Below are 25281 nucleotides of genomic sequence, written 5' to 3'. Positions count from 1 at the left end.
CATAGTTAAGTAGTATATATGTCTTTGAAAGAAAATCCCGACAAGATTCATTTAAATATAGACATGTTACAGTGACTAAGTGTGACTAGCAGAGTAACAAAATACCATCCAGACTTCACACAAAAAGTTCAAGTGAAAGAAAATATGTGAACACTGGGTTCTAAAACAACTGTTGACAATTTAGAGGGTGGTGAATCTGTGGAATTATTTGCCATGGAAGGTTGCAGAGGCTAAGTCAGTGGATATTTTTAAGGCAGAGATAGATAGATTCTTAATCAGTACGGGTGCCACAGGTTATGGGGAGAAGGCAGGAGAATGTGGTTAGGAGAGCTAGATCAGCCATGATTGAATGGCGGAGTAGACTTGATGGGCAGAATGGCTTAATTCTACTCCTATCATTTATGACCTTATGACTCCAACTCTGATCACTGAGTTAACCAATCTCACCCTCAATGACTCATCAGGTTGCTAATACTTTACAAGCATTCGCAATCAATTCAATGTCTTAATTGAGGGAAAATAAATCAGCTTTAGCTAGCTCAATCTCAACAGAACCCTGTAAACTTTGCAAAGCAATAATGCTGAAAAAGAAAATAATTACCCAAGTGATTTTTATTCAAAAGTCGCATCATTTTTTTCTAAACAATCTATATTACTAAATCTGTTCTTGACCGCTTTTGGCCTTCTGTGCTGCGATGTCCGAGAGAACGCCGCCACCTACGGCCGTCATTTTTGGCCACCTCGCTCAGAGCCCCCCCTCCGCTGCATGTGTGCCGAGGATATTTCCCGTCGATGAAAAATGACAGAGATATTAATGTTTTTACAAAATTCCCCATTCTTCTCTCTGCTGCCCCCTGCTGGAGGGAGGGGGAGGGACTATAAAACCAGGAAGTGGTGTGCCTCAATCAGTCTCTGCAAGTGGTGTGCCTCAATCAGAGTGGTGTGCCTCAATCAGAGCTCTGAATAACACTGAACAAATGTCTCCACAGCTGTGAGTACCCATAATGTGGTTTGAAAATGAAAATATGGTTAGTTTGAGGGAAGAAAGCACTGCCTGCAAATGGTTATTTGGGTTGAAGTAAAAAGGCACCCTCTCTCTCTCTCTTTCCCCTCCTCTCTCTCCCTATCCCTCTCTCTCTATCCCCGTCTCTCCCCATCACCTCCCCTCTCCCCATCACCTCCCCCTCTCTCTCCCCCCCCCTCCTCTCCTCTTCCCTCCTCCCCCCCCCTCCCTCCTCTCCTCTCTCCCCTAAACCCCCCTCCACTCCACACCCCTACCCCCCCCTTCCCTCCACCCTCTCCCTGCTCCCCACAGCACACCCTCTCTCCCCCCCCTCCCCTCCCCCTCTCCCTCCCCTCTCCCCCCTTTCCCCCCCCCTCACCCACCCTCCCTCTTCTCCTCCTCTCCCCCCCCCATCCCTCTTGCCTCATCTCTGTGTTTCTGTCTCTCTCTCTGTCTCTGCCCCTTCTCTCTCTGCCCTCACTCTCTAACCCCGCCCCCCCCCCTCCCTCTCTAGATGTGACTGCAAGTTGGGGGCTATGCGTAAATTGATTGGGTGGTTATGGGGTAAAAGGAGCAAATTAATAATATTAATATAATATCAAGGGGGGGGTAATTAGCGCGAGTGCGGGGGGGGGGGGGGGGGGATAGTTAGTGTGTGAGACGCTGCATGCCGCCCCTCCCCACCCCCACACAACCGCATGTTGGGGGAACAGACCCAACGGGTCTGCACTTGGTCTAGTTAATTATAAAAATGATCACGTTTTAAAATATAGATTATTTATTATCCAGTAAAGATATTTTAAACCTGTGAAATAGTGATAATGTTTTACAAAAGTTAAACAAAAGCAGTGAGAGCTGAAGAAAAAAAATGACAATATAATTTGCTCCAGTTTATGAGAAACCTTATCTGCGAAAACGAAATAGAGAGAATCTACAATAACTAACACTTTGCTTCATTAATCTTTGAAAATAAAGCAAATATATTAATTAGCAAAGGAAACAATCTTGCATTGTCTATCCTCAGAGGATATTCATGCTCCTTTAAACTTTTCTGCATTCTACTCACCAAAGGCACACATGAACTAAATTGCAATACAAAATACTTACGAGGGAACATATTTTGCTATTGTCTGTAAAGCTCGATGACAGATGTCAAAATTTTGTGGAAGCTCTGTAAAGTAAAAATAAATTAAGAATTTCTTTCAGAGCTAAGAAGCAAGAAGACTATGTTCATAGCAGCACAAGAAATAGATTAAAATACCACCTCACAATATTTTTGAAAATTGGTGTGATGTATTCCATTTGGGCAATACAACACGCGAAATATTGCGCACAAGCAGCGAGGTGAAAAAGGTTCAAAGGTGGTGGGACATCGTCCTTAACCTCAAACCATCATTATGAACATCTACGTTAATCAGAACCATAGATTATCACGCAGATTCAATATTTCTTCCCTCAAAGGGTAGTAGTCACTAAAAAAGGAGAGCTCTGGTTGTTAATGATTTGGGATATTTCTAAAGAAAAACAAAAATAATTATTGATCTAAAGTTTACTGGATGAAAACTCCTAATATCTTTTGATCTGCATTGTAGTAAGTTTAATTATGCTTCGTACTGTTTTTTTGTTTGCTTATCATACCCCCAAAAAATCCTATGGAAAGGAGGCAAGAACCATAAATTAGTCGGGAAGGATGAACATAAAGTATTTAAATAAGGAGAATAAATCATGCACTCCTTCATGGTGAAACAATTCATTAATTAGCAATGTAAATAAACATAGTGCAGTGAAAGTGCAAATTTAAGCAATGTCCATATTCACTATCCAAGCAGCACTACTTTAGCATGTTTCAAAAAAACAATACAAATTTTTATCATCCAAGTTACTACAAAAAAAAATGCTTCTAGAGTTTTAAAAACTTACTTTCATCTTCATCCTCAGAGTCTGAGATATCCACACCATTTTCTTGGATAACAATTCTCCCTGTGCAATATAGATTTAAAATTATTAATATTGTGCTATGAAAATGAAGAGCTTACCAACATCTGCAAAGTGACCCAGTTATACTTCCATTTTCCAACAGATGTCTGTTTGCTCAAAATAAAATTCATCTCCAGCAAATGTAGTGCAGTTAGTTGTCAGTCTCTCCCATCAAATCAAATCATTCCTCAAACTCTACTACAAGCACCTATCATCCAATAACTTTGCAGATGGTGCCATCCCATGGTATTTACCTCCCAACTCTCCATGTGCCCGACAACAAGCATGCACTCACTTTGTGAATTAAACAAAATCACATTACCCGTAAAAGTGCTTATGTGGACTCAAAACATGTAAATAACGTGGCTTCCACTCCTTCAAATTTTATACTCCAGTGAAATATAGAATCACAATAGAGATACTTACACTCAGAGCTTGGGCTTCTCCATCTTACTATCTGCTTCCAATTTATAATGTACCTGGACTGGACTCTGGTCTGGTCTTGTCCACGGATGGGGAGGGAAATGGAGGAGGGCGGCCAAAATATTTTGTGCCTTCCACCACAGTGATGAATGCTGTGGTGGATGTTTATGTTACATGTTGTGTCCTGTTTATGCATTTTATTATTTTGTTAACCCATCTTTATGCTTTGTATGGAACTGATTTTTAAATTATGTAAAGCACTTTGGGGTCAATGAAAATTGACTATAAATGTGCTATATAAATAAACTTATTATTATTATTATTACCAAACAGCAACTCTATGGTTAAGAACTTGCCCTTTATCACATGCACCAAATGTAAATTGCCCATGCATTAAAACCCACTTCAAAAAAAATCTGTTCTCCTTAAGTCATTAATTAGTATCTCATGGTGTCCCCATGCTGTTGAGTTCAGAATCAGCGTTTTTAAGTCCCAGCTACATAATGTGCCACCAAATCAATGGCATTTACAGCAAGATGATTTGAGTTGAATTTAGTTATTGTCACATGTGAAAAGGTACAGTGAAACGCATTTGTTGCAATTAGCAGAAAGGCAATACATGATTATAATTGAGCCATCCACCGTGTACAGTTACATTTACGGGGACGACAGATGGCGCAATGGGCTAAGTGTTCGGCTGGCGACCGGAAGGTAGCTGGTTCGAATCCCGCTTGGAGTGCATACTGTCGTTGTGTCCTTGGGGCAAGACACTTCACCCACCTTTGCCTGTGTGTAAATGTAATGTAATTATGTGAAGCACTTTGGGGTCAATGCAAGTTGACTAAAAATGTGCTATATAAATAAGATTATTATTATTATTATTATAAAGGGAGTAATGTAAATAACCTTTATTGTATGATAAAGCCAGTAAAACACGATCAAAGATTGTCTGAGGGTCTCCAATGCGGTAGATAGTATTTCAGTACTGATCTCTAGTTGTTGGCAGGATGGATCAGTTGCCAGATAACAGCTGGGATATTTTGGTGTAATATCAACATATAAAAGATATTTAGACAGGTACATGGATAGGAAAGATTCAGACAGAAATGGGCCAAATGGGACTAGCTTCGATGGGGCATCCCAGTTGGCATGGACAAATTGTGCCTAAAGGCCTGTTGCCTTACTTAATGACAATGGTTTACTATGTAGCAAACATACAACACAAAAATCTTGCAACAACTCGTCAGCATTCATTTCATTGAACACTTATGCTCAGTCCACCAAGGCCAGCTGAATCTCCCAATTGCTAACCATTTTGACTCTTCCCATTTCCATACTGACCTATCTATCCTGGGTCTCATCCACTGCCAAAGTGAAGCCATATACAAACTGGAGGGATAACACCTCATATTCTGCTTGGGTAGCTTTCAACCCAATGGCATAAGCGTTGAATCTTCCAACTTTAGGCAACTCCAGAACCCTCCCCTTTCTTCCCCCATATAACTCCTCCCCCCTTCTTTTCCCTGTGTCCCACTTGGATTGCCACTTCTTTTCCCCCTCCCCTGTCTTCCCTACACCCAATACGAACCCTACATTCATTCCTCTAACTACACAATTTACAACTGTTCAATCCTTTTGCCTTACATCTTCATAAATTCATGACACAGGAGAAGAATCAGGCCACTCAGTCCATCGAGTCTGCTCCACCATTCAATCATGGCTGATGGATATTTCCCTCTCAACCATCTGACGTTTAAATCTGTGGCCTTTGTCCAACCACCTGCCTATCAAAAAGCCCTTCTCACCTGTAACAACCTATTACATGACAGGTCTTGTCCTGCCCCTGCTTGCTTTCTTTCTCCCCTCCCCTCCCCCCCCCCCCCCTCCCTACAACCAGTCTGAAGAAGGGTCCCAACCCAAAATGTCACTTATCCATGTTCTCCAGAGATGCCGGCCGACCCACTGAGTTACTCCAGCACTTTGTGTCTTCTCTTGTAAATTGCAACTACAGGTGCACAACCTTTTATCCGAAAGCCTTGGGACCAGACACTTTTCGTAATTCAGAATTTTTCGGCTTTCGGAATGGAAGATTTTTTAGCGTAGATTTTAACGGCTGGCTCAGTGGTAGAGTGCTCGGCTCGTATCCGCAAGGTCGCGAGTTTGCGCCTCGATCCCGGCAGTTACTCGATCGCGAGTTTGAGTCTTCAATGTAGATTTTTCTTGCAGAATAGGAGAGAAAAGGGAGGGTGAGGCTGGGATCATTCTCTGCGAGATGATCTTAGTGCGGGAGACAAGTGTAGGAGAGGTGTACTGACTGTGTGGGCAGAACTTTGGAAGTGATTGCCCACCAGTCTCACAAGCCGCGGTGTCTCCCTGTCCCTCCAACTCCAGAGGAAGCCGCTGCCCGATGGGCCGCTACGGCGACAAGTGGCAGTTCGCCCACAGCCCGAGCTGCGCCCCCTCATCTGCAACCCGGGTTCCTCTGGAGACGGAGCGGGGCTGGGCTAGAGTTGGTGCTGGCTGTGAGTCTCTGGGATCTCCGTGCTTGCAGTGGGCCTGGGGGTCGGTGTCCCGATGAGGGGGCGCAACTCGGGCTGTGGGCGAACTGCCACTTGTCGCTGTAGCGGCGCATCGGGGAGCGGCTTCTGGTGGTCCTGACGTCTCTCAGCTCCTGTCCAGGGGGACGGCCGGAGACGTCAGGACCAACAGGAACCCGCTCCCCGGTGCGCCGCTACAGCGACAAGTGGCACTTCGCCCACAGCCCGAGCTGTGCCCCCTCATCCGCAACCCGGGTTCCTCTGGAGTTGGAGCGGGGCTGGGCTAGAGTTGCTGCTGGCTGTGAGTCTCTGGGATCTCCGTGCTTGCAGTCGGTGTCCCGTTGGTCCTGACGTCTCCGGTCACCCCCCTGGAATGGAGCTGAGACTGGGAACTGTACCGCCCTTGCCCCCTCCCTCTGCAACTGCAAACAACCCCGCAGTTCCCAGTCGGAGACATCACAGCCCGAGCCATCAGCTTCTGTCCCTACGGGGACAGCGGAGAGCGTGTTTCTCTGGAATTGGAACGGGGCTGGGCTGCTGCTGGCTGTGGGTCTCTGGGTTCTCCGTGCTTGCAGTGGGCCTGGGGGTCGGTGTCCCGTTGGTCCTGATGTCTCCGGTGACTGGCACTAGCTCCAACGTGAAGACAGTGCAAAGCCCCCGCGCCGGTGCAATGCGCGGGGAGCTGGAGAGGGGAGGGAAAGGGCCACACATATGGCCGGGAAGCAGAGGGGTGTAGGTGGGGTGAAACTGAAGGGAGCGACTGCCTGCCCACTGTGTATCGTGAGTCTACCGTGGGAACATTTTAACTCAGCGGGCAGGCAGCAGCAGATTGTCAATTATTAACCCTCCCGTGCAATATACCCTCACCTTCTCTTTTATGAATGGGGATTTAGTTCCCCTTTCTTCGAGGACCGACCGGAGGTTCCGCTGTCACCTCTGCGGGCCGCCCTCGGTGAACGTTTTCAAGGACCTTTCTTCAAGGACTGAAAAAATGTCGCTATTCGGAGGTTTTCGTTATTTGGATCGTCGGATAAAATGTTGTGCACCTGTATTTATAAAAGTCGTCTATTAACACACACCCAACAAGTGCAGAACCATGAGCGAATGGTAAACCCCTTCAACCAAAACACACAGCCCTTCACCTGCACTTTTAAAGGATAAAGATTACTCAATCAAATAATATAATAGAAGCAAATATATTATTACCTGGTACAAAATTGGAGACGATCATACTAAGGCAAGACCGCAGGTAGACTGTCTGTGCTGACACTAAGTTGCTTAAAAAGGCCAAGTATTCCTCGACCACCAACAGGCTTCTACATAACCAAGGCAGCTTCTGAAATGTATTTAAGTACAGATAAAGTACTTGCTTATGTTTGCACACTTTATTTAATTTTCTAAACAGATCTAGGCAAGACACAATATCAAACTGACAGATTACAGAATTAATCCATTGACAAAAGCTTATCTAGAGTAAAGTAAACAAAATAGTGAAAGAAAATTTGAAAACAACTAACCAGTATTTTGCTAACAAGATACTCAAAATCTTTTGTCAACTGTGCGACACAGGCACGGAATTCCTGAAGCCAATTGATTATTTGAGCATCCTGAAAAACAAAAATATATACATAAATATACATTTCAAATGTGACAGAGATTCTATTTAAGAGATTATATGTAATCAATTAACCCAAATTCTATTAGCACACCAATACAATGATTCAAGTTAAAAAATATCTATTGAAATGGAATCTAAAATGTTTTACAGTGAATTAATTACTTTGAAGAATTGTCACATCATCAAGAAAACGTCACAACTAATTTGACAGAATCTCAAATAAAATGAATGATGAGCACCTGGCTTATCTGTGCAACAAACTTAGCAAGTAGCTTACCCATCATCAAAGCTCAAAAATACTAATCTTGCATTTACAACTATGGTAGGAATTTAGTAATAGTAGTTAAAAATGCACCAGTAGCTCAGAAGGACTCAATGTGCTTCATCTGACAATTAGATCTATCCTTCTTCAGATATGAAGCCTGGTCGGTGGCTAACGTTGTGCCTCTATTACAGAAGGGCTGCAAAGGAAAAACCAGGGGACTATAAACCAATGAGCCTGACAAATGGTAAACAAATTACGTGGGGATAAGATATTATGGATTTGGATTAACAGGGACTGATTAAGGATGTCCAAGAAGGAACTGCAGATGTTGGAAAATCGAAGGCACACAAAAATGCTGGAGAAACTCAGCAGGTGCAGCAGCATCTATGGAGCGAAGGAGATAGGTAACGTTTCGGGCCGAAACCCTTCTTCAGACTGATCAGTCTAAAGAAGGGTTTCGGCTCGAAACGTTACCTATCTCCTTCGCCCCATATATGCTGCTGCACCCGCTGCGTTTCTCCAGCAATTTTGTGTACCGACTGATTAAGGATGGTCAGCATCGTTTTGTACTTGGGATTTTGAAAAAGTAACCAAAAAGGTTTTTTTTTATTTTTTTTAAATATTTTATTTTATTAGAAGTACAATCATATGGCACCAAAGTGCCTAATATATATTTTCATAATACATTTTATGTACAGCTTCTTCTTTTTTTTGTTATATTAAAGAAAGATTAGAATAAGAAAAAGAAAATAGATAGTAAAGGATAGAAAGATGTGAGATATATAGTGTGTGATGAAAAAGAAAAAAGACGAATGAGTGAAGAAAGTTGATAAAAAGAAAATAGAAAAAAGAGAATAAAACATTAAAAATCAAAAAAAATAAATAAATAAAAAGGCGATTGTTTATAATCTTGACCAACCCTCGTCCAGTCCTGAAACAGTTATTTTTTACAATTGCGTTGCACCATATGATTCCAAAAAGACGACAAATGGAGACCAACTTGTTATGAATTGGTCTGATTTATCCATTAGGAGGAATCGCATTTCCTCAAGATGTGCTGTGTCCAACATACTTGCAATCCACATTTTAAGCGTTGGTATTGATGTATTTTTTCTAAAATTTAAGTATTCATTTTTTTGCTATTATTAAACCATAGTTAAAAAATAAATTTTGAAATGTGTTCAATTTATTCCCATCTTCCATTACGCCAAATATAATCATTTCAGTATTAGGTTCCATTCTTATCTTAAATAATTTTGTAAATATTTCGAAAATATCGCTCCAAAATCTATAAAGTTTTATGCCGGAAACTAAGGAGTGCGTTATAGTTGCATTTTGGGATAATTTATCACAAATGGCGGATATATTTGGATAGAATTTGTTCAATCTTGTTTTTGAATAATATAATCTATGTAAAATTTTAAATTGAATTAGATTGTCTTACATTAATGGAACATTTGTGAACATATATCAAGTACTTTTCCCATGTAACCTTCGTAATTTTTATCATGAGTTCCCGTTCCCACTCTTCTCTAAGTACCTCTGTCGATGGTAGGTCTATATTTAGAATACTATTATATAAATATGATATTAATTTTTGTGTCAACTTCAATATTCATTGCTTCTTCCAATAATTCAGGAAGTTATTTTTTGATATCCTTGTATATATCTTTTCATGAAATCGCAAACCTGAAGATATTTAAAATATTGGTTGTTTTTCAGTTTAAATTTTAATTGTAATTGTTGGAATGATAGTAGGTTTCCCATTTCGTACATATCCCTGATCCTTCTAATTCCGATACTTCCCCATTGGTTATACGTCTTATCAATAAGAGATGGTTTAAATAAAGAGTTATTCGCTATTGGCATTAACAATGATAAATTTCTTAATTTTAAAGATAATTTTATTTGTTTCCAAATTCTTATTGTACCATATATAATTGAGTTCTTCTTATATATTGTGTTATTCAGTTTTTTCGGGGAGAAGAGGACCGTTCCTATATTACAAGGATGACAATCCTCTTTCTCCATTTTTATCCATTCTGTCTGTTGGGTAGAACTATACAGCCTAAAAATTATATTCTTAATATGCACTGCCCAGTAATAAATATATAAATATATATATATATATACTAGACCAAATGCAGACTCGTTGGGTCTGTTCCCCCAGCGTGCGGTTGTGTGGGGGGGGGGGGAGGGGCCGGGGGGCGAGGCGGCATGCAGCGTCACACACACTAACTATCCCCCCCCTCGCACTCACGCTAATTACCCCCCTTGATATTATATTAATATTATTAATTTGCTCCCTTTACCCCATAACCACCCTATCTACTGACGCATAGCCCCCAACTTGCAGTCACATCTGGGGCGGGGGGGGGGGTTAGAGAGTGAGGGCAGAGAGAGAAGGGGCAGAGACACAGAGAGAGACAGAGACACAGAGAGGGGCAAGAAGGATGGGGGGTGGAGAGGAGGAGGAGGAGGGGGGTGGGTGAGGGGGGAAAGGTGGGGGAGGAGGGGGGGAGAGAGAGAGAGGGGGGTGCTGAGAGGGGGGTGAGGGGGAGAGGTGGGGAGCACTTTGGGGGAACAACGGGTCTGCACTTGGTCTAGTAATACATAAAATTCGGAAGTGAGTCCCCTGACCTCTTTTGGTTTATATAAGTGTTTTTTTTGTAATTCTATGTGATCTATAGTCCCAAATAAAATTAGTAATATTAGTCTAATTTTAAAAAATTATATTTTGGTATATATACTGGTATAGACTGAAATAGGTATAGTAATTGTGGTAGGAAGATCATTTTTAATGCATTTGTTCTACCTAATAATGATAAAGGAAGTGTTTTCCAAAACTTAATCAGCGTATTAAGTTTATTTAATAAAGGTATAAAATTAGCGTTGAATAATGCTTTATATTTTCTAGTAATCTGAATACCAAAATATTTAAATTTTTCTGTTGCGATTTTAAAGGGGAAATTCAATAAATGTGTAGGTTCTTGAGGTTTTAATGTCATGATTTCACTTTTATTCCAGTTTATGCTATATCCAGAAAAAGACCCAAATTCCTCTATTAAATTCAATAATTTTGGTATGCTCGTTTGTGACTTTGTAATATATAAAAGTATATCGTCTGCATATAATGAGATTTTATTCTTTGAGTCCCTGGTATTATAGCCCTGAATATTCGGATGAATTCTTATACTTTCAGCCAGGAGTTCTATCATAAGGGCAAATAGCAGGGGTGATAACGCACATCCCTGCTTATTACCCCTTGATAGATAACATGTTGTTAGTTAAAATTTCATGCTATCGGCTTATCATACAATAATTTTACCCATGTTATAAAATTCTCTCCCATATTACATTTTTGCAGTACTTTATATAAGTATTGCCACTCCACCTGATCAAATTCTTTCTCTGCATCCAAAGAAATAATTGATATATCTTCTTCCTCTACTTTATGCGAGTACATTATATTAAACAGGCGTCTCAAATTATTAAATGAGTATCTTTTGGGTAAAAACCCTGTTTGATCAGGGTTTATCAATTTACTATCTACCAAACTCTACCAAAAAGGTTAAAGAGGGGAAAGTTGTAGACTTTGTTTATATGGACGTCAACAAGGCATTTGATAAGATGTCGCTGTGGATGGCACATAGTCTGAAGAAGGGTTTCTATACAAAACATCACCCAGTTCTTTTTTTCCAGAGATACAGCCTGATCCGCTGAGTTACTCCAGCATTTGGTGTCTATCTTAGGCATTAGATGAGGTTCCGCATGGTAGGCTGCTCTGGAAGGTTGGATCGCATGGGATCCAGGAAGAGTTAGCCAACTGGTGAGAGAATGCTTTCATAGAGGGAAGGTGGATGATGGAAGGTTGCTTGTTGGACAGGAGGCTTGTGATCTGTAGTGACCTGGTGCTGGGCCCATTACTCTTTGTGGTGAGTAATGGGCCCAATGAATTGGAGTAGAATGTAGAAGGCATGAATAGCAAGTTTGCAGATGACACTAAAGTTAGTGGTATCATAGAGAGCAAAGATGGTTATCAAAAATTACAGCAGGATCTTGATCAGTTGGGCAAGTGGGCTGTGGGATGGTTAATGGAGTTTAATGCTGACAAGTATGAGTTGTTGCATTTTGTCAAGTCAAACCAGGACAGGACCCTCGCATTAAATGACAGGGCCCTCAGGAGTGTTGTACATCAGAGGGATCTAGGATGGCAGGTACATAGTTCCTTGAAAATTACATCATAGGTAGATAAGGTGGTCAAGAAGGCTTTCAGCTTACTGGCTTTTATCAGTCATGATGTCGAGTACAGAAGTTAGGATGTTTTGGAAAGGACTGCAGATGTTGGTTTAAATCGAAGGTAGATACAAAATGCTGGAGTAACAGGCAGCATCTTGGGAATGGCTGATGATTCAGATATGACATTACAGTTGTACAAAAATAGGTGGAGGGGCAGGTAGTGTAGAAAAATCAGGGACTCTGCAGAAGGACTTTGGCAGGTTGGGAGAGCGGGCAGAGAAGTGGCAGATGGAATATAGTGTAGCAAAATGTGGAGTCATGCATTTTGGTAGTAGGAATAAAAGTGTAGACCATTTTCTAAATAGGGTGAGGATCCAGAAATCAGAGGTGCAAAGGGACTTGGTAGTTCTGGTGCAGGATTCCCAAAAGGTTAATCTGCAAGTCAAGTCAGTAGTAAAGAAAGCAAACTCAATGCTAGCATCTATTTCAAGAGAGCTTGTATGCAAAAATAGGGATGTAATATGAGGCTCTATATGGTGCTGGTAAGGTCACATTTGGAATATTGTGTGCAATTTTGGGCACCATATCTGAGGATGGATGTGCTGGCTCTGGAGAGGGTCCAGGGGAGGTTTCCAGGAATGATCCGAGGAATGAGTAGGTTAACCTATGATGAGCGTTTGTCGGCACTGGGCCTGTACTCACTGGAGTTTTAAAGAATGAGGGGGACCTCATTGAAACATACAGAATAGTGAAAGGCTTGGATAGAGTGGATGTGGAGAGGATGTTTTCACTAGTGGTAGAGTCTAGGACCAGAGGTCATAGCCTCAGAATTAAGGGACGTTCTTATAGGAAGATGAGGAGAAATGTCTTTAGAGTGTGGTGAATCTGTGGAATTCTTTGCCACAGAAGGCTGTGGAGGCCAAGTCATTGGATATGTTTAAGGCAAAGACAGATAGATAGATTCTTGATTAGTACAGGTGTCAGAGGTTATGGTGAGAAGGCAGGAGAATGGGGTTTGGAGGGAGAGATAGATCAGCCATGATTGAATGGCGGAGTACACTTGATGTGCCGAATGCCCTAATTCTACTCCTATCTGTTCTGACAATACAAGTTCATAGCTCACTGAAGGTGGTTAAGTAGATAAGATGGTTAAGAAGACATATGGTACACATGCCTTCATTGCCAGGGGCATTGAATAGAAGAGTCAGGAATTCATGATGCAACTCTATTGGACTTTGGTTAGGCCTTGTGGAGGCTTTGGAGAGGGTGCAGAGGATGTTTACTACAATGCTGCCTGAATTAGAGGGTTTAAGGTTGGATAGAATTGATTGTTTTCTCTGGAATGTCGGTGGTTGAGGGGAGACATGATAAAGCATATAATGAGAGGCATAGATAGGGTATACAATCAGAACCTTTATCCCAGGGTGGAAATGTCCAACACTAAGGGGCATAGCTATATGGTGAGAGGGGGAATATTTAATGGAGATGTGCGGTACAGGTTTTGTCTTTACAGAGAGTGGTGGGTGCCTGGATCGCGCTGCCAGGGATGGTGGTGGAGGCATATACGATAGTGGCCTTGAAGAGGCTTTGGATAGGCACATGGAAGTGCAGAGAATAGAGGGATATCAATCATGTACAGGTACATGAGATCAGTTTAACTTGGTCTCATGGTCAGCACAAACATTAAGAAGGGCCCCATTCCTGCTCTGTACTGTTCAATGTTCTAGTACAATAAAAGCAATCAAGCACAGTCAGTGCGGGAATGTAACGTTTCTAACATAAATAACAAAATGTTCTGATAATGTAAATAACATAATTTATTGATTACCTTGATTTCTGGATCAACCAGCTGAATCATGAGCAAATCATAATCTGTAGTATCTCCCTAAAGAAAAACAAGATTCAAATCAAATCGGCAATTACATTTCCCATATCCTGTGACAAATATTAATAATTGGTTTACCTGTTTATATTTCTTTAGGGTTTCTGCAACAGTTCCCCCAAAACGGACTGTTTTCCTTGGAGGCGAACTAAAGAATTCACTATCCTCCAGCATTGTGAACAGAAACCTTTGGGAAATTACAAACAATTAATTACATGGTAAACAGCTCCCTCTTTCCCCATCTCAAATGTTCCGCACATCTCCTTTCTCAAAATATCCACCATTCAATCCTTGCAAATCACAGGCCCATTTTAAACCTCCTTTACTTCAATTCAACATGTACCCTAAATGTGAGCAGGAACAGGACATGCACAAAGGAAGGATGAGCAGCCAAAGATCATGGTCTATGACATAGAAACAAATGGAGATGAGGTGGTGCAAAGATGATTTAGGGAGTTATGTTGAAAGTTAAAAAGTAAGACCAGTAAATTTGTAATCTCAGAATTACTCTGTGCCACATTCCAGTGAAGCAAAAAACAAAAAAGGAGGAGAGAGTGCAATTAAATGTGTAGCTAAGGAGCTGGTATAGCAATGAGGACCAGGTACATGGGATATCGTTAGGCTTTACTGCAGGACATGTGCAAGGCCAGATTGCATCTAAACTGGAGGGGAGCCAATATCCTTGTAGGGTAGGAAAGAATTGCAGTTTAAATCAAAGGGTGACACTAAATGTTGGAGTAACTCAGCGGGACAGGCAGCATTTCTGGAGAGACGGAATGGTGATGTTCTGGGTGGACACCCTTCTTCAGATGGATCCCAGTAGGGTGGTTTACTAGTGCTACTCTGGAGGGATGAAAATTGCATGGCAGGACAGATTGGAGCAGTATCCTTCCCCTTTCACCTTAAACTATGTCCTCTGATTCTTGATGATTACTCCAGGTAAAATAATCTGTACATTCACTCCATCTATTCCCCTCATTATTTTATTTACCGGCCAAAATGACTTCCCAAGAAACACACTTCGCACTTAGCTGCATTAAACTATTAGCCATTTTTCAGCTCACTTGATCAAGATCCTGCTGTGATTTTTGATAACCATCTTCACTGTCTACGATCCCACCTACTTTAATGCCAATGCAAACTTACTAATCGTGTCTTGTACCTTCCCATCCACATAATTGATATAATTCACAAACAACATGAGCCCACCACTGATCCTTGGGGTACACCACAAGTCACAGGCCTCCAGTTTGAAAAACAACTTTTCATCAACATACTTCTCCCATGAAGATGATTCCGCATCCAGTCAGCTAGCTCTCCTTGGATGCGCAGTTTAAATTGGCATCATGGTCAGCATAGGCATTGTGGGCTAAAGGATCAGTTCCTGTGCTGTCCAATATTTACACGTTCGATCCCACCAGTAAGCCTGGCTAAAAACTGCTCTAACAAAGTCATAAATTGAATACTTATGACTATGGTAGTCCTGTCTGCCGATTCCTTCTTCATCTCCAACGTTTAATAACAGAACACTCAATTGTCCAATGCATTACATTGTCCTACGGAGGACTGTTCCAACTTGGTTCCCTGACAGTGGCATCACAGGTAGATAGGTGCTGTTTTGGAGTGTTCTGCTCAGTTTTGATCATCATGTTATAAGATTTCATTAAGCTGGAAAGAGTCACGGGTCATAGAGTGATACAGTGTGGAAACAGGCCCTTCGGCCCAACTTGCCCACACGGGCCAACAATGTCCCAGCTACACTCATCCCACTTGCCTGCGCTTGGTCCATATCCCTCGAATCCTGTCCTATTCATGTGCCTGTCTTACTGTTTCTTAAACAATGGGATAGTCCCAGCCTCAATTATCTCCTCTGGCAGCTTGTCCCATACACCCACCACCCTCTGTGTAAAAAAGTTACTCCTCGCAGAGAAAATGTAGGACGTTGCCATGTCTCGTGGGTGCGAGTTGTCGGCAGGCTATGACTTTATTCCAGTTTAGGAGACCTAAGAGTGATCTTATAGATGTGTATAAATCATGAGAGGAATAGATAGGGTGAATGCACAGTCTTTGCCCCCAAAAGTAGGGGAATCAAGAACTAAAGGTCATGGGGATTAAGGGGAAAGATATATTAGGAAACCTATGGGTAACTTTCTCACTCAGAGGATTTATTTATTTATTTTATTATTTATTTCGAACAGAATAAAAAGCAAGTGTGAAACAGCATAAACAACAAAACAAGAATATTTATAAAGTGTCATAAACAATATCTATAAATAAATGAAATCATATGTGTCCGAAAAGGAGCAGGAAGCCAAAGCTTATTAATTCCCACCCCTTATTCAACTGCTTGTAATTATCTTATACAAATTTAGCAGCTATATGTACACCAGCCATTATATGTACACCAAATTATTTACATTTATACACTAATCGAATATTTACAAAGCCATACAAAAAATAAAAAACCCTCATACTATACAGTATCTTAGTCATATATACAACCCATCACCCTATAATCACCCTTCCCAATACAATCAGTATAACAAATATCCCACTCACAATCACCTATCCTCATCCCAAGTTTCTCCAGCATTTTTGTGACGTATTTCCTTCGCTCCATAGATGCTGCTGCACCCGCTGAGTTTCTCCAGCATTTTTGTGTCCTTCTCCCCGCCACCCCCTATCAGTCTGAAGGGTTTTGGCCTGAAACGTTACTTTTCTCCTTCGCTCCATAGATGCTGCTGCACCCGCTGAGTCTTTCCAGCATTTTTGTGTGCTTCTCCCCGCCACCCCTATCAGTCTGAAGAAGGGTTTCGGCCCGAAACGTTACCCATTTCCTTCGCTCCATAGATGCTGCTGTACCCTCTGAGTTTCTCCAGCATTTTTGTGTATCCTCATCCCAATATCCTTTTAAACAAGTGTTTTTGTACTGAATTATGCTTGTTGATGGGTGATGGGTAAATGGAATGAGCTGCCAGAGGACCAGTTGAGGCAGGTACATTAACAATAATTAAAAGTCATTTGGACAGGTATATACACAGGAAAGATTTAGAGGGTACCCGAAACGTCGCCAATTCCTTCTCTCCATAGATGCTGCCTCACCCGCTGAGTTTCTCCAGCATTTTTTGTTTACCTTTAATTTTTCCAGCATCTGCAGTTCTTTCTCAAAGATTTAGAGGGTTCTGTGCCCAATAGCTTTGATGGGGCTTGGTATGTAATCTCGGCAAGTAATCATATTTCCATATGGTCATCTGACCTTTAGTTCTGGATGAGGTATAATTTCTTCCAATTAAATGCAGAGAAGACCTTAGCCATCATCGTTGATTTATAACAATGTGGTTACCTCCTCTGTTCTCTTGTAATGACTCCTTTTTGTTGCTAAATCAACTTCTTAGAATGAACCAGAACTAGGAAGCATATAACATTGCCAAACTATTTGCACCCAATCCAGGTCTAACTCTATCCTCCCCATTCCAAAAGGCATCCATTTTCATCCTCGTATGCTCCTTATTTTCTATGTGCAAGAACGAACTGCAGATGCTGGTTTAAATCGAAGGTAGACACAAAATGCTGGAGTAACTCAGCAGGACAGGCAACATCTCTGGAGCGAAGGAATGAGTGATGTTTCGGATCTTAAGGGTCTCCTTATTTCCTATCCTGCTACCAAAATCTCATTTACATTATTTCTATTATTCTTGTGCTCGCCTGGCAAGCCTTTCATTTTCAATCCTGCAGGAACTCTTCCAAAACTCTTGTCCGATTTTCAATTTTCTACAGCCCCCATACTCTCCATCTCACTCTTCACTCCTGCATTCAACACCTACATTAACTCAGTTCTTCAACATCTGGATTTTGTGTTCCTTGGGTTCAAATGACTCCATATTTTTCTTCATTACTTAACTCTAGTTCCCCAATTATTTTTGCTTCCCATTCTCTTTATCCCACGCTGGAATGACCAAAGTAGGCTTTCCCTTTTCTTGAGACTGGCCATTAGTTCCAAACTTTCTTGCTATAGAAAATAGTTATATAACATACACTATGTCAAAGCTCCTGGAGCTTCATTATTTCACATTCTTCTACATTTCAAAAAACACTTTTTCCTCCTTGCACCCCCACAGCTCTCTGTAGTGGAAAATTTTATAGATGCCCCATTGACTATGAGAAGAACACAACTCAGTTATAAAAGACCCAAGCTTGTTGCCTTGTTCAAGTTTCTCCCACTATAGGGGGGTTGCACGTAAGGTCACTGGGTCATAGGGCTTGACGCACGGAGCCGCTCAACCCATCTGGAGGACATCGCAGCTTCCGGTATATGTTGTTAATGCACGAAACACGTACTTTCCTACCTGTTAAAAACCACCAAAATGTTGAATGTTTGCGCTGTAAAAAATTGTGGCGATCGGGGTAAGCGGGAGAGACGTGTACCCAACTTCAGAATTCCAAAAGTGAAGCGAAATGAAGGTAAAGAGAAGCAATAGCTGAAGAGGCAACAGCTAAAGTGCTTGGCGAACATCGGACGTGCAGATATCGGAATTGAAAATATTGGGAATTATCACGTTTGCTCACTGCATTTCATCAACAGTAAGGCATTATTTGTGTTTTTTCTTGATTCCTTTGGTATCTAAAAAGTCTCAGAAGTGATAAATCTGACTGTAAATTTTGCTTCAGAGGCGTTTTCTTTTTGTAGGTAAAAACCCACTTGAGAACCATGGGCGATTTTAAAATTTTACAGCCAGATTTATCACTTCTGAAACTTTTTAGATGCCAAAGGAATCAAGAAAAAACACAAATAATGCCTTACTGATGATGAAATGCAGTGAGCAAACGGCCAATGTTCGCCAAGCACTCTGGCTGTTGTTGTCCCTTCAGCTCTCGCTTCTACCGTCATTTCTCCTCACTTTTGGAATTCTGAAATAGGCTACATGTCTCTCACGCTTATCCCGATTTCCATAATTATTTACAGTGCAAAAAATGACAATTTCGGCGGGTTTTAACGGGCCCGCTACAGTGGAAACAATGGTCAGTGCTTACCTGCAGTTCATCGCGTGTACTCCAGTTGGCGTAGCATAACAACAGTACGGGTCATGGGCCGTGACCCGACTGCCGTGCAAACTCCCTATTGGTAACACCTTAATGTCTCTTCTCTCACATCCCCTCAGGATCTCATATCTTTCAATTACACACTCCTTTGCCTATCCTGTTATTTACTTACTCAAAGAATTACAACAGACGTGTCAGGCAAGATCTCCCCTTCACAAAACCATGCTCACTTTGGCCTATTTTATCATGCGCTTCTAAGTATTTGGAAAACTCATCCTTTATAATGGAGTCTAAAACATTACCAACGACTGAAGACAGGCTACCAGGCCTGTAATTATTCCTACGATAGACATAAAATGCTGGAGTAACTCAGCATCTCTGGAGAGAAAGAATGGGTGCTGTTTCGGGTCGAGACCCTTCTTCAGACTGAGAGTCAGTGGAGGGGGAGATGCAGAAATAAGGAAATGCAAGGTGTGAGAACGAGACATCAATGGGTGGAGATCAAGGACAATGTAGAATAAATCATTGGTACACAAAAATGCTGGAGAAACTCAGCGGGTGCAGCAGCATCTATGGAGCGAAGGAAATTGGCAACTTTTCGGGCCGAACCCCTTCTTCAGAAGATCATTGTTAGTTAGGAGAAGAAAACAACAAAGCAAACAGATATAACTAAGGGACATTATCGGAGAACTGGGAAGGATGGGGTTTAACAGAGACAGGGGAAAGCAAGGGTTACATGAAGTTAGATAAGTCAATGTTCATACCGCTGGGTGTAAGCTACCCAAGCGAAATATGTGGTGTTCCTCCATATAATCATTAGAAAACCATGTTGACTTGGTTTGATTACTCCAGCTGTGTTGACACCTTAGTAGTACGAGTCATGAGTTTTTTTTTCACAAGATAGCTCGGCAAACTTCAAACCTTCCCAACCACTTGCATGTTAATGTGGGCCATCTACACGGCTGGTTAAACCTGCGCCTTAAGTTGTCTTTGTATTTTCATCCCCTGCAAGGCAGCACCGATCATGCAGTCAAGTCGGCTTCCTTTAGCCTTACCCGAGAGGAAAAAGCCACACGCGTTTTAAAACCAGGCACTGTTTCTGCTCCACTTGCCTTTACGACGTAGTTGTTTAAATGCCTGTTTCGCAGCGTTAGGCCAACCGTGCACCGGCCCACCGCATGGACAACCCGCTACCGAACCGAACCGGGCCGGGCGGACCGGGCCCCCCCCCCCCCCCCCCCACCCCCCTCTCCACCCCCCCTCCTTCCCCCCCTCTCCCCCCCCCTCTCCCCCCCCCCCTTCCACCCCCCTCTCCCCGCAACCGCCCCCCTCCCCGCTCCCCCGTCCCCCGCCTCGGAGCGCCGTCCTCCCGGGGCCGAGACACGTACCGACAGCGGGCCGCTGTTACCCGCTGCTGACAGAGCCGCCCGCCGCCGGCGACATGCTCTGCTCCCGCCCTCCGAAACGATCGCACTTCCTCCGGAAGAACATTCTGGAACCGGTGACGCGCTCTGGTCACCAAAGATACCAGAGGAGTAAGATCAGCGCAACAAGCGTAGTATCACATGTGTGATTGTCGACGCCATTTTACCGGGCTGCCCACACACTGTCCGTGAGGCTGAGGTTGGTTGTGGGGTGGTGTGTGTGGGGGTGTGTGTGTGTGTGTGGGGGGGGGGGTGTGTGTGTGGGGGGGTGGGGTGTGGTGTGTGTGGGGGGGGTGGTGTGGTGGTGTGTGTTGTGGGGTGTGGGGTGTGGTGTGGTGTGGTGGTGGTGGTGTGTGTGTGTGGGGTGGTGGGGTGGTGGTGTGTGTGGTTGTGGGGTGGGGGTGGTGTGTGTGGGGGGGTGGTGTGTGTGTGGGGGTGGGGGGTGGTGTTGTGGTGTGTGTGTGTTGTGGGGTGGTGGTGTGTGGTGTTGTGGTGGGGTGGTGGTGTGTGTGTGTGGGGGGTGGGGTGGTGGTGTGTGTGGGTGGGGGTGTGGGTGGTGGTGTGTGTGGGGGTGGGGGTGGTGGTTGTGGGGGGGGGTGTGGTGGGTGGGGTGGGGTGTGTGTGTGTGTGGGGGGTGGGGTGGGGGGTGTGTGTGGTGGTGGGGTGGGGTGTGGTGTGTGTGGGGTGGGGTGTGTGTGGTGTGGGGGTGTGGTGTGTGTGTGTGTGTGTGGGGGGTGGGGTGGGGGTGTGTGGTGGTGGGGTGTGTGTGTGTGGTGGTGGTGGTGTTGTGTGTGTGTGGGGGGGATGGGTGTGTGTGTGTGTGTGGTGTGGGGTGTGTGTGTGTGTGTGGTGGTGGTGTGGTGTGTGTGTGGGGGGGTGTGTGTGTGTGTGTGTGTGTGTGTGGGGGGGTGGGGGTGTAGACGCACAAAGCCCCCCCCGTGAGAAAGTGTATTTAACTCTGAAATTGCGGATAGATAAAAGCGGGAGTAACTCAGCAGAACAGGCAGCGCAGCGACTCTGGAGAGAAGACCTTTCTTCAGACTGAACTGAACTCTCATCGGTGAGAGTACTTGTGATTGTCTGCAGAAGGGTCTCGACCACAAACGCAACCCTCTCCCCAGAACCCCTGCCCCACCCGCTGAGACACCACAGGGCCCTCTAGTATCTTTGGCCAGGACTCTCGCCCCCCCTCCCAACAGGAAGGAACCGCAGGTGCAGTCGTCACCCCAAAACGTCAATGATTCCGGGAATGCAGAGGCGACAGGGAGGTGGAGAGAGAGGAAGGGAGTGGGAGAGCGAGAAAGAGAGAGAGAGAGAGAGAGAGAGAGAGAGAGACGAGATGGGGAGCGGGAGACACAACGTAGGTGAATGACTTTACCTGCAGAAAGAAAACCGTGCTCGCGGTCCGGAGCCCTCAATGACGAAGTTTTAAGAAATTCTCGCAATGTGTCGTAGGGAGAGCGAGAGAAGGGGCAGAGTGAGATGGGAAGAGAGAGGGGGACGGCTGTACGTTATAACGTGCCATCGTTCCTGTCTCCCCATCTCTGCCCCATCTCTCTCTCTCATATATTGTAATATATATATGTTGTGTGTGTGTATATGTATATATATTTGTACATATGTGTATGTATACACACACATATATATATATATATACACAATCACACACACACATGTATATACGAAATCCTAATTGTGAATAAAATATCCATGAACACAATGTCGAAATATTGTTCCATTCTTTATTAGCGTAACACAAAGTGCATACATACTTGCATATTTAAATTCAGTCGATAAGTTGGGGACCTTCTTGCTTTTGAATTTAACTTATACATATATTTATACCAATGTGTGTGCCTGTGTGTGAGAGGCAAGTTAAGGGCCTGTCCCCACCAGCATGCGATTGCATGCGTCTAGCGCGACCAAACGTGGTCGCTTGAAAAATCTTCTAATGCCTGCAGTCGCATTGAGGGCGTACGCAGCGTCTCGGCCGGCGTACGCAGCGTTTTGACGGCGTACGTCTAGCGCGTGCCGTTGTGCGAGAGATGTTTTTTAAATGTTACTAGACCAAGTGCAGACCCGTTGGGTCTGTCCCCAACAGCGTTTGCGGGGAGGGGGGGGCATGAGGTGTGAAGAGGGGAGGGAGGAGGAGGAAACAGGATAGATTTGGGAGGGAAAGGAGAGAGGGGTAGGGGGTGAGGGATGGGGAGAGAGATGTGGGGGAGGGGGGATGGGGAGGAGGGAGGGATGGGGAGAGGTGTGGAAAGAATCGGGAGGGAGAGTGGAGGGGAAGGGGGAGAGAGAAGTGGAAGAGTGGGGAGGGAGGTGGAGAGGGGTAGCGGGAGTGATGGAAGAGGGGCAGAGGGATAGGGGAAAGAAGGGGGTGGGGTAGACAGGGAAGGGGGGTGGGGGAGAGAGGGATGGGAGAGGGGGGAGAGGAGGGGGAGAGAGAGGGGGAGAGAAGTGAAAGAGTGGGGAGGGAGGGAGGGGTAGCGGGAGTGGTAGAAGAGGGACGCGGAGTGGTGGAAGAGGGACAGAGGGGTGGGGGGGAGAGAGGGGAGGGAGGGGAGGGGAGAGGGGGGGGGGGGAGAGAGCGTGGGGTAAGGGGATAGAAGTGGAAGAGTGGGGAGGGAGGGGTAGGGGGAGTGGTGAAAGGGACAGAGGGGTAGGGGGACGGGGGGTGACGGTAGCGAGGGAAGAGGGGTGGGGGAGAGAGATGGGTGGGAGAGGGAGAGGGGTGGGGAGAGGGAAATACAATACAATGCAATACATAGAAATTAAGTGCAGGAGTAGGCCATTCGGACCTTTGAGCCTGCACCACCATTCAATATGATCATGGTTGATCATCCAACTCAGTATCCTGTACCCGCCTTCTCTCCATACCCCGTGATCCCTTTAGCCACACGTGCCACATCTAACTCCCTCTTAAATATAGCCAATGAACTGGCCTCAACTACCTTCTGTGGCAGAGAGTTCCAGAGACTCACCGCTATCTGTGTGAACATTTTTTTCCTCATCTCAGTACTAAAGGATTTCACTTTTATCCTTAAACTGTGTCCCGCTTGTCCTGGACTTCCCCAACATCGGGAACAATCTTCCTGCATCAGACAAATGCAATTCAGGACTTTTCTCTTCACAAGCAAAGTCAGAATGACGGTTAGTGAAGAATTCGAACAATCGCTGACCGTTCAGATGCTGCGCGAGCCTCCTGCACCAAAGGGGGGGGGGGGGGGAGAAGCGTGTGTCGTCACGCACAAAGATCTTGTAGCGGTGAGCTCCGCTATAAGATCTTTGGTCACACACTAAGCTCGCGCCTCCACAAACAGATGAGCGTCTTGAATGGAGCGCGCGTGGCTGCCTCCACAAACAGTCACACGCACTGTGGACCCGCCCCCACAAAAAATATTGTGAGGAAGGGGAGGAGGAGGGTGGAGAGGGGGAGGGGGAGGAGGAGAAGAAGAGGGGGGGAGGAGAGGATGGACGAGAGAGGTGGGGGGGAGGGGTTGGAGCGGGTGTGCATGAGTCGAGAGAAGAGAGAAGGGCAGAGAGAGAGAGAGGCTGGAACAACAACAAAAAAGCTGGATAAACTTAGCGGGTGCAGCGGCATCTATGGACCGAAGGAAAAGGGCTACGTTTTTGGCCGAAACCCGGAAGAAGGGTTTCGGCCAAAAACGTTGACCATTCAATTCACTCCATAGATGCTGCCGCACCCGCTGTGTTTATCCAGTTTTTTTTATGTCGACCATCGATTTTCCAGCATATGTAGTTCCTTCTTAAAGGCAGAGACTGTGCACGGTAAGGGAATGAGGACGGAGAGGGGGGAGAGTGTGGAGGGAGGGGGAGAGTGGGATGGGTGGGGGAGAGGGGGTGGGGGGGAGAGGGGGGAAGAGTGTGGGGGGGTGAGAGAAGTGGAAGAGTGGGGAGGGAAGGAGGGAGAGGGAGAGGGGGGTAGCAGGAATGGTGGAAGAGGGACAGGGGGAGTGGTGGTGGAAGAGGGACAGAGGGGTAGGGGAAGGGAGGGGGAGACGGGTGGAGGAGGGAGAGGGGTGGGGTAAGGGGAGAGAAGTGGGAGAGGGAGGGGAAGGGGGAGTGGTGGAAGAGGGACAGAGGGGAAGGGTGCGGGGGAGAGGGAAGGGATGGGAGAGGGGTGAGGAGAGGGAGAGGGGGGGGAGAGAAGGAGGAGAGAAGTGGAAGAGTGGGCAGGGAGGGAGGGGTAGCGGGAGAGGGGGAAGAGGGACGGGGGAGTGGTGGAAGAGGGACAGGGGTAGGGGAAGGGGTGTGACAGGGAAGGATAGAAAGGGGTGAGGGAGGGAGAGGGGTGGGGTAAGAGGAGAGAAGTGGGAGAGTGGGGAAGAAGGGGTAGAGAGACTGGTGGAAGAGGGACAGAGTGGTAGGGGAAGGGGGGTGGGGTAGAGAGGGAAGGGGGTGGGGGAGAGAGAGAGATGGGTGGCAGAAGGAGGGGTGAGGAGAGGGACACATAGAAACATAGAAAATAGGTGCAGGAGTAGGCCATTCGGCCCTTCGAGTCTGCACCGCCATTCAATATGATCACGGCTGATCATCCAACTTGGTATCCTGTACCTGCCTTCTCTCCATACCCCCTGATCCCTTTAGCCACAAGGGCCACGTCTAACTCCCTCTTAAATATAGCCAATGAACTGGCCTCAACTATCTTCTGTGGCAGAGAGTTCCAGAGACTCACCACTATCTGTGTGAAAAATATTTTCCACATCTCAGTACTAAAGGATTTCCCCTTTATCCTTAAACCATGTCCCGCTTGTCCTGGACTTCCCCAACATCGGGAACAATCTTCCTGCATCAGACAAATGCAATTCAGGACTTTTCACTTCACAAGCAAAGTCAGAGTGACAGT

At 44.8% G+C, this 25281-nt stretch overlaps 1 protein-coding gene across 3 annotated transcripts in view; it reads right to left on the bottom strand.

Annotated features, from left to right (window-relative positions):
• The window catches only part of rrn3 (RRN3 homolog, RNA polymerase I transcription factor), a 56041-nt gene extending 35528 nt beyond the window's left edge, over window positions 1-20513 (bottom strand). The window contains exons 1-7 of one of the 3 annotated variants that reach the window (XM_055651858.1): window positions 20373-20513; window positions 14026-14131; window positions 13891-13947; window positions 7458-7547; window positions 7147-7276; window positions 2924-2983; window positions 2111-2174 (exon numbers count right to left, since the gene is read on the bottom strand). In XM_055651858.1, the coding sequence (XP_055507833.1) occupies window positions 2111-2174; window positions 2924-2983; window positions 7147-7276; window positions 7458-7547; window positions 13891-13947; window positions 14026-14118 (494 nt within the window). In that variant the 5' untranslated portion in view covers window positions 14119-14131; window positions 20373-20513. Of the gene's footprint in view, window positions 1-2110; window positions 2175-2923; window positions 2984-7146; window positions 7277-7457; window positions 7548-13890; window positions 13948-14025; window positions 14132-19748; window positions 19817-20372 lie in introns of those variants that run through there. The other 2 variants (XM_055651857.1, XM_055651856.1) reach the window with 2 other exon arrangements.
• Window positions 20514-25281: the final 4768 nt, after the last annotated feature.

The sequence above is a fragment of the Leucoraja erinacea genome, chromosome 20 (assembly GCF_028641065.1).
Source record: "Leucoraja erinacea ecotype New England chromosome 20, Leri_hhj_1, whole genome shotgun sequence".
In the NCBI taxonomy this organism is placed as follows: domain Eukaryota; kingdom Metazoa; phylum Chordata; class Chondrichthyes; order Rajiformes; family Rajidae; genus Leucoraja; species Leucoraja erinaceus.
The sequence above is the reverse complement of the archived record's forward strand: the minus strand, read 5'-3'. Positions and strand labels throughout refer to the sequence as shown.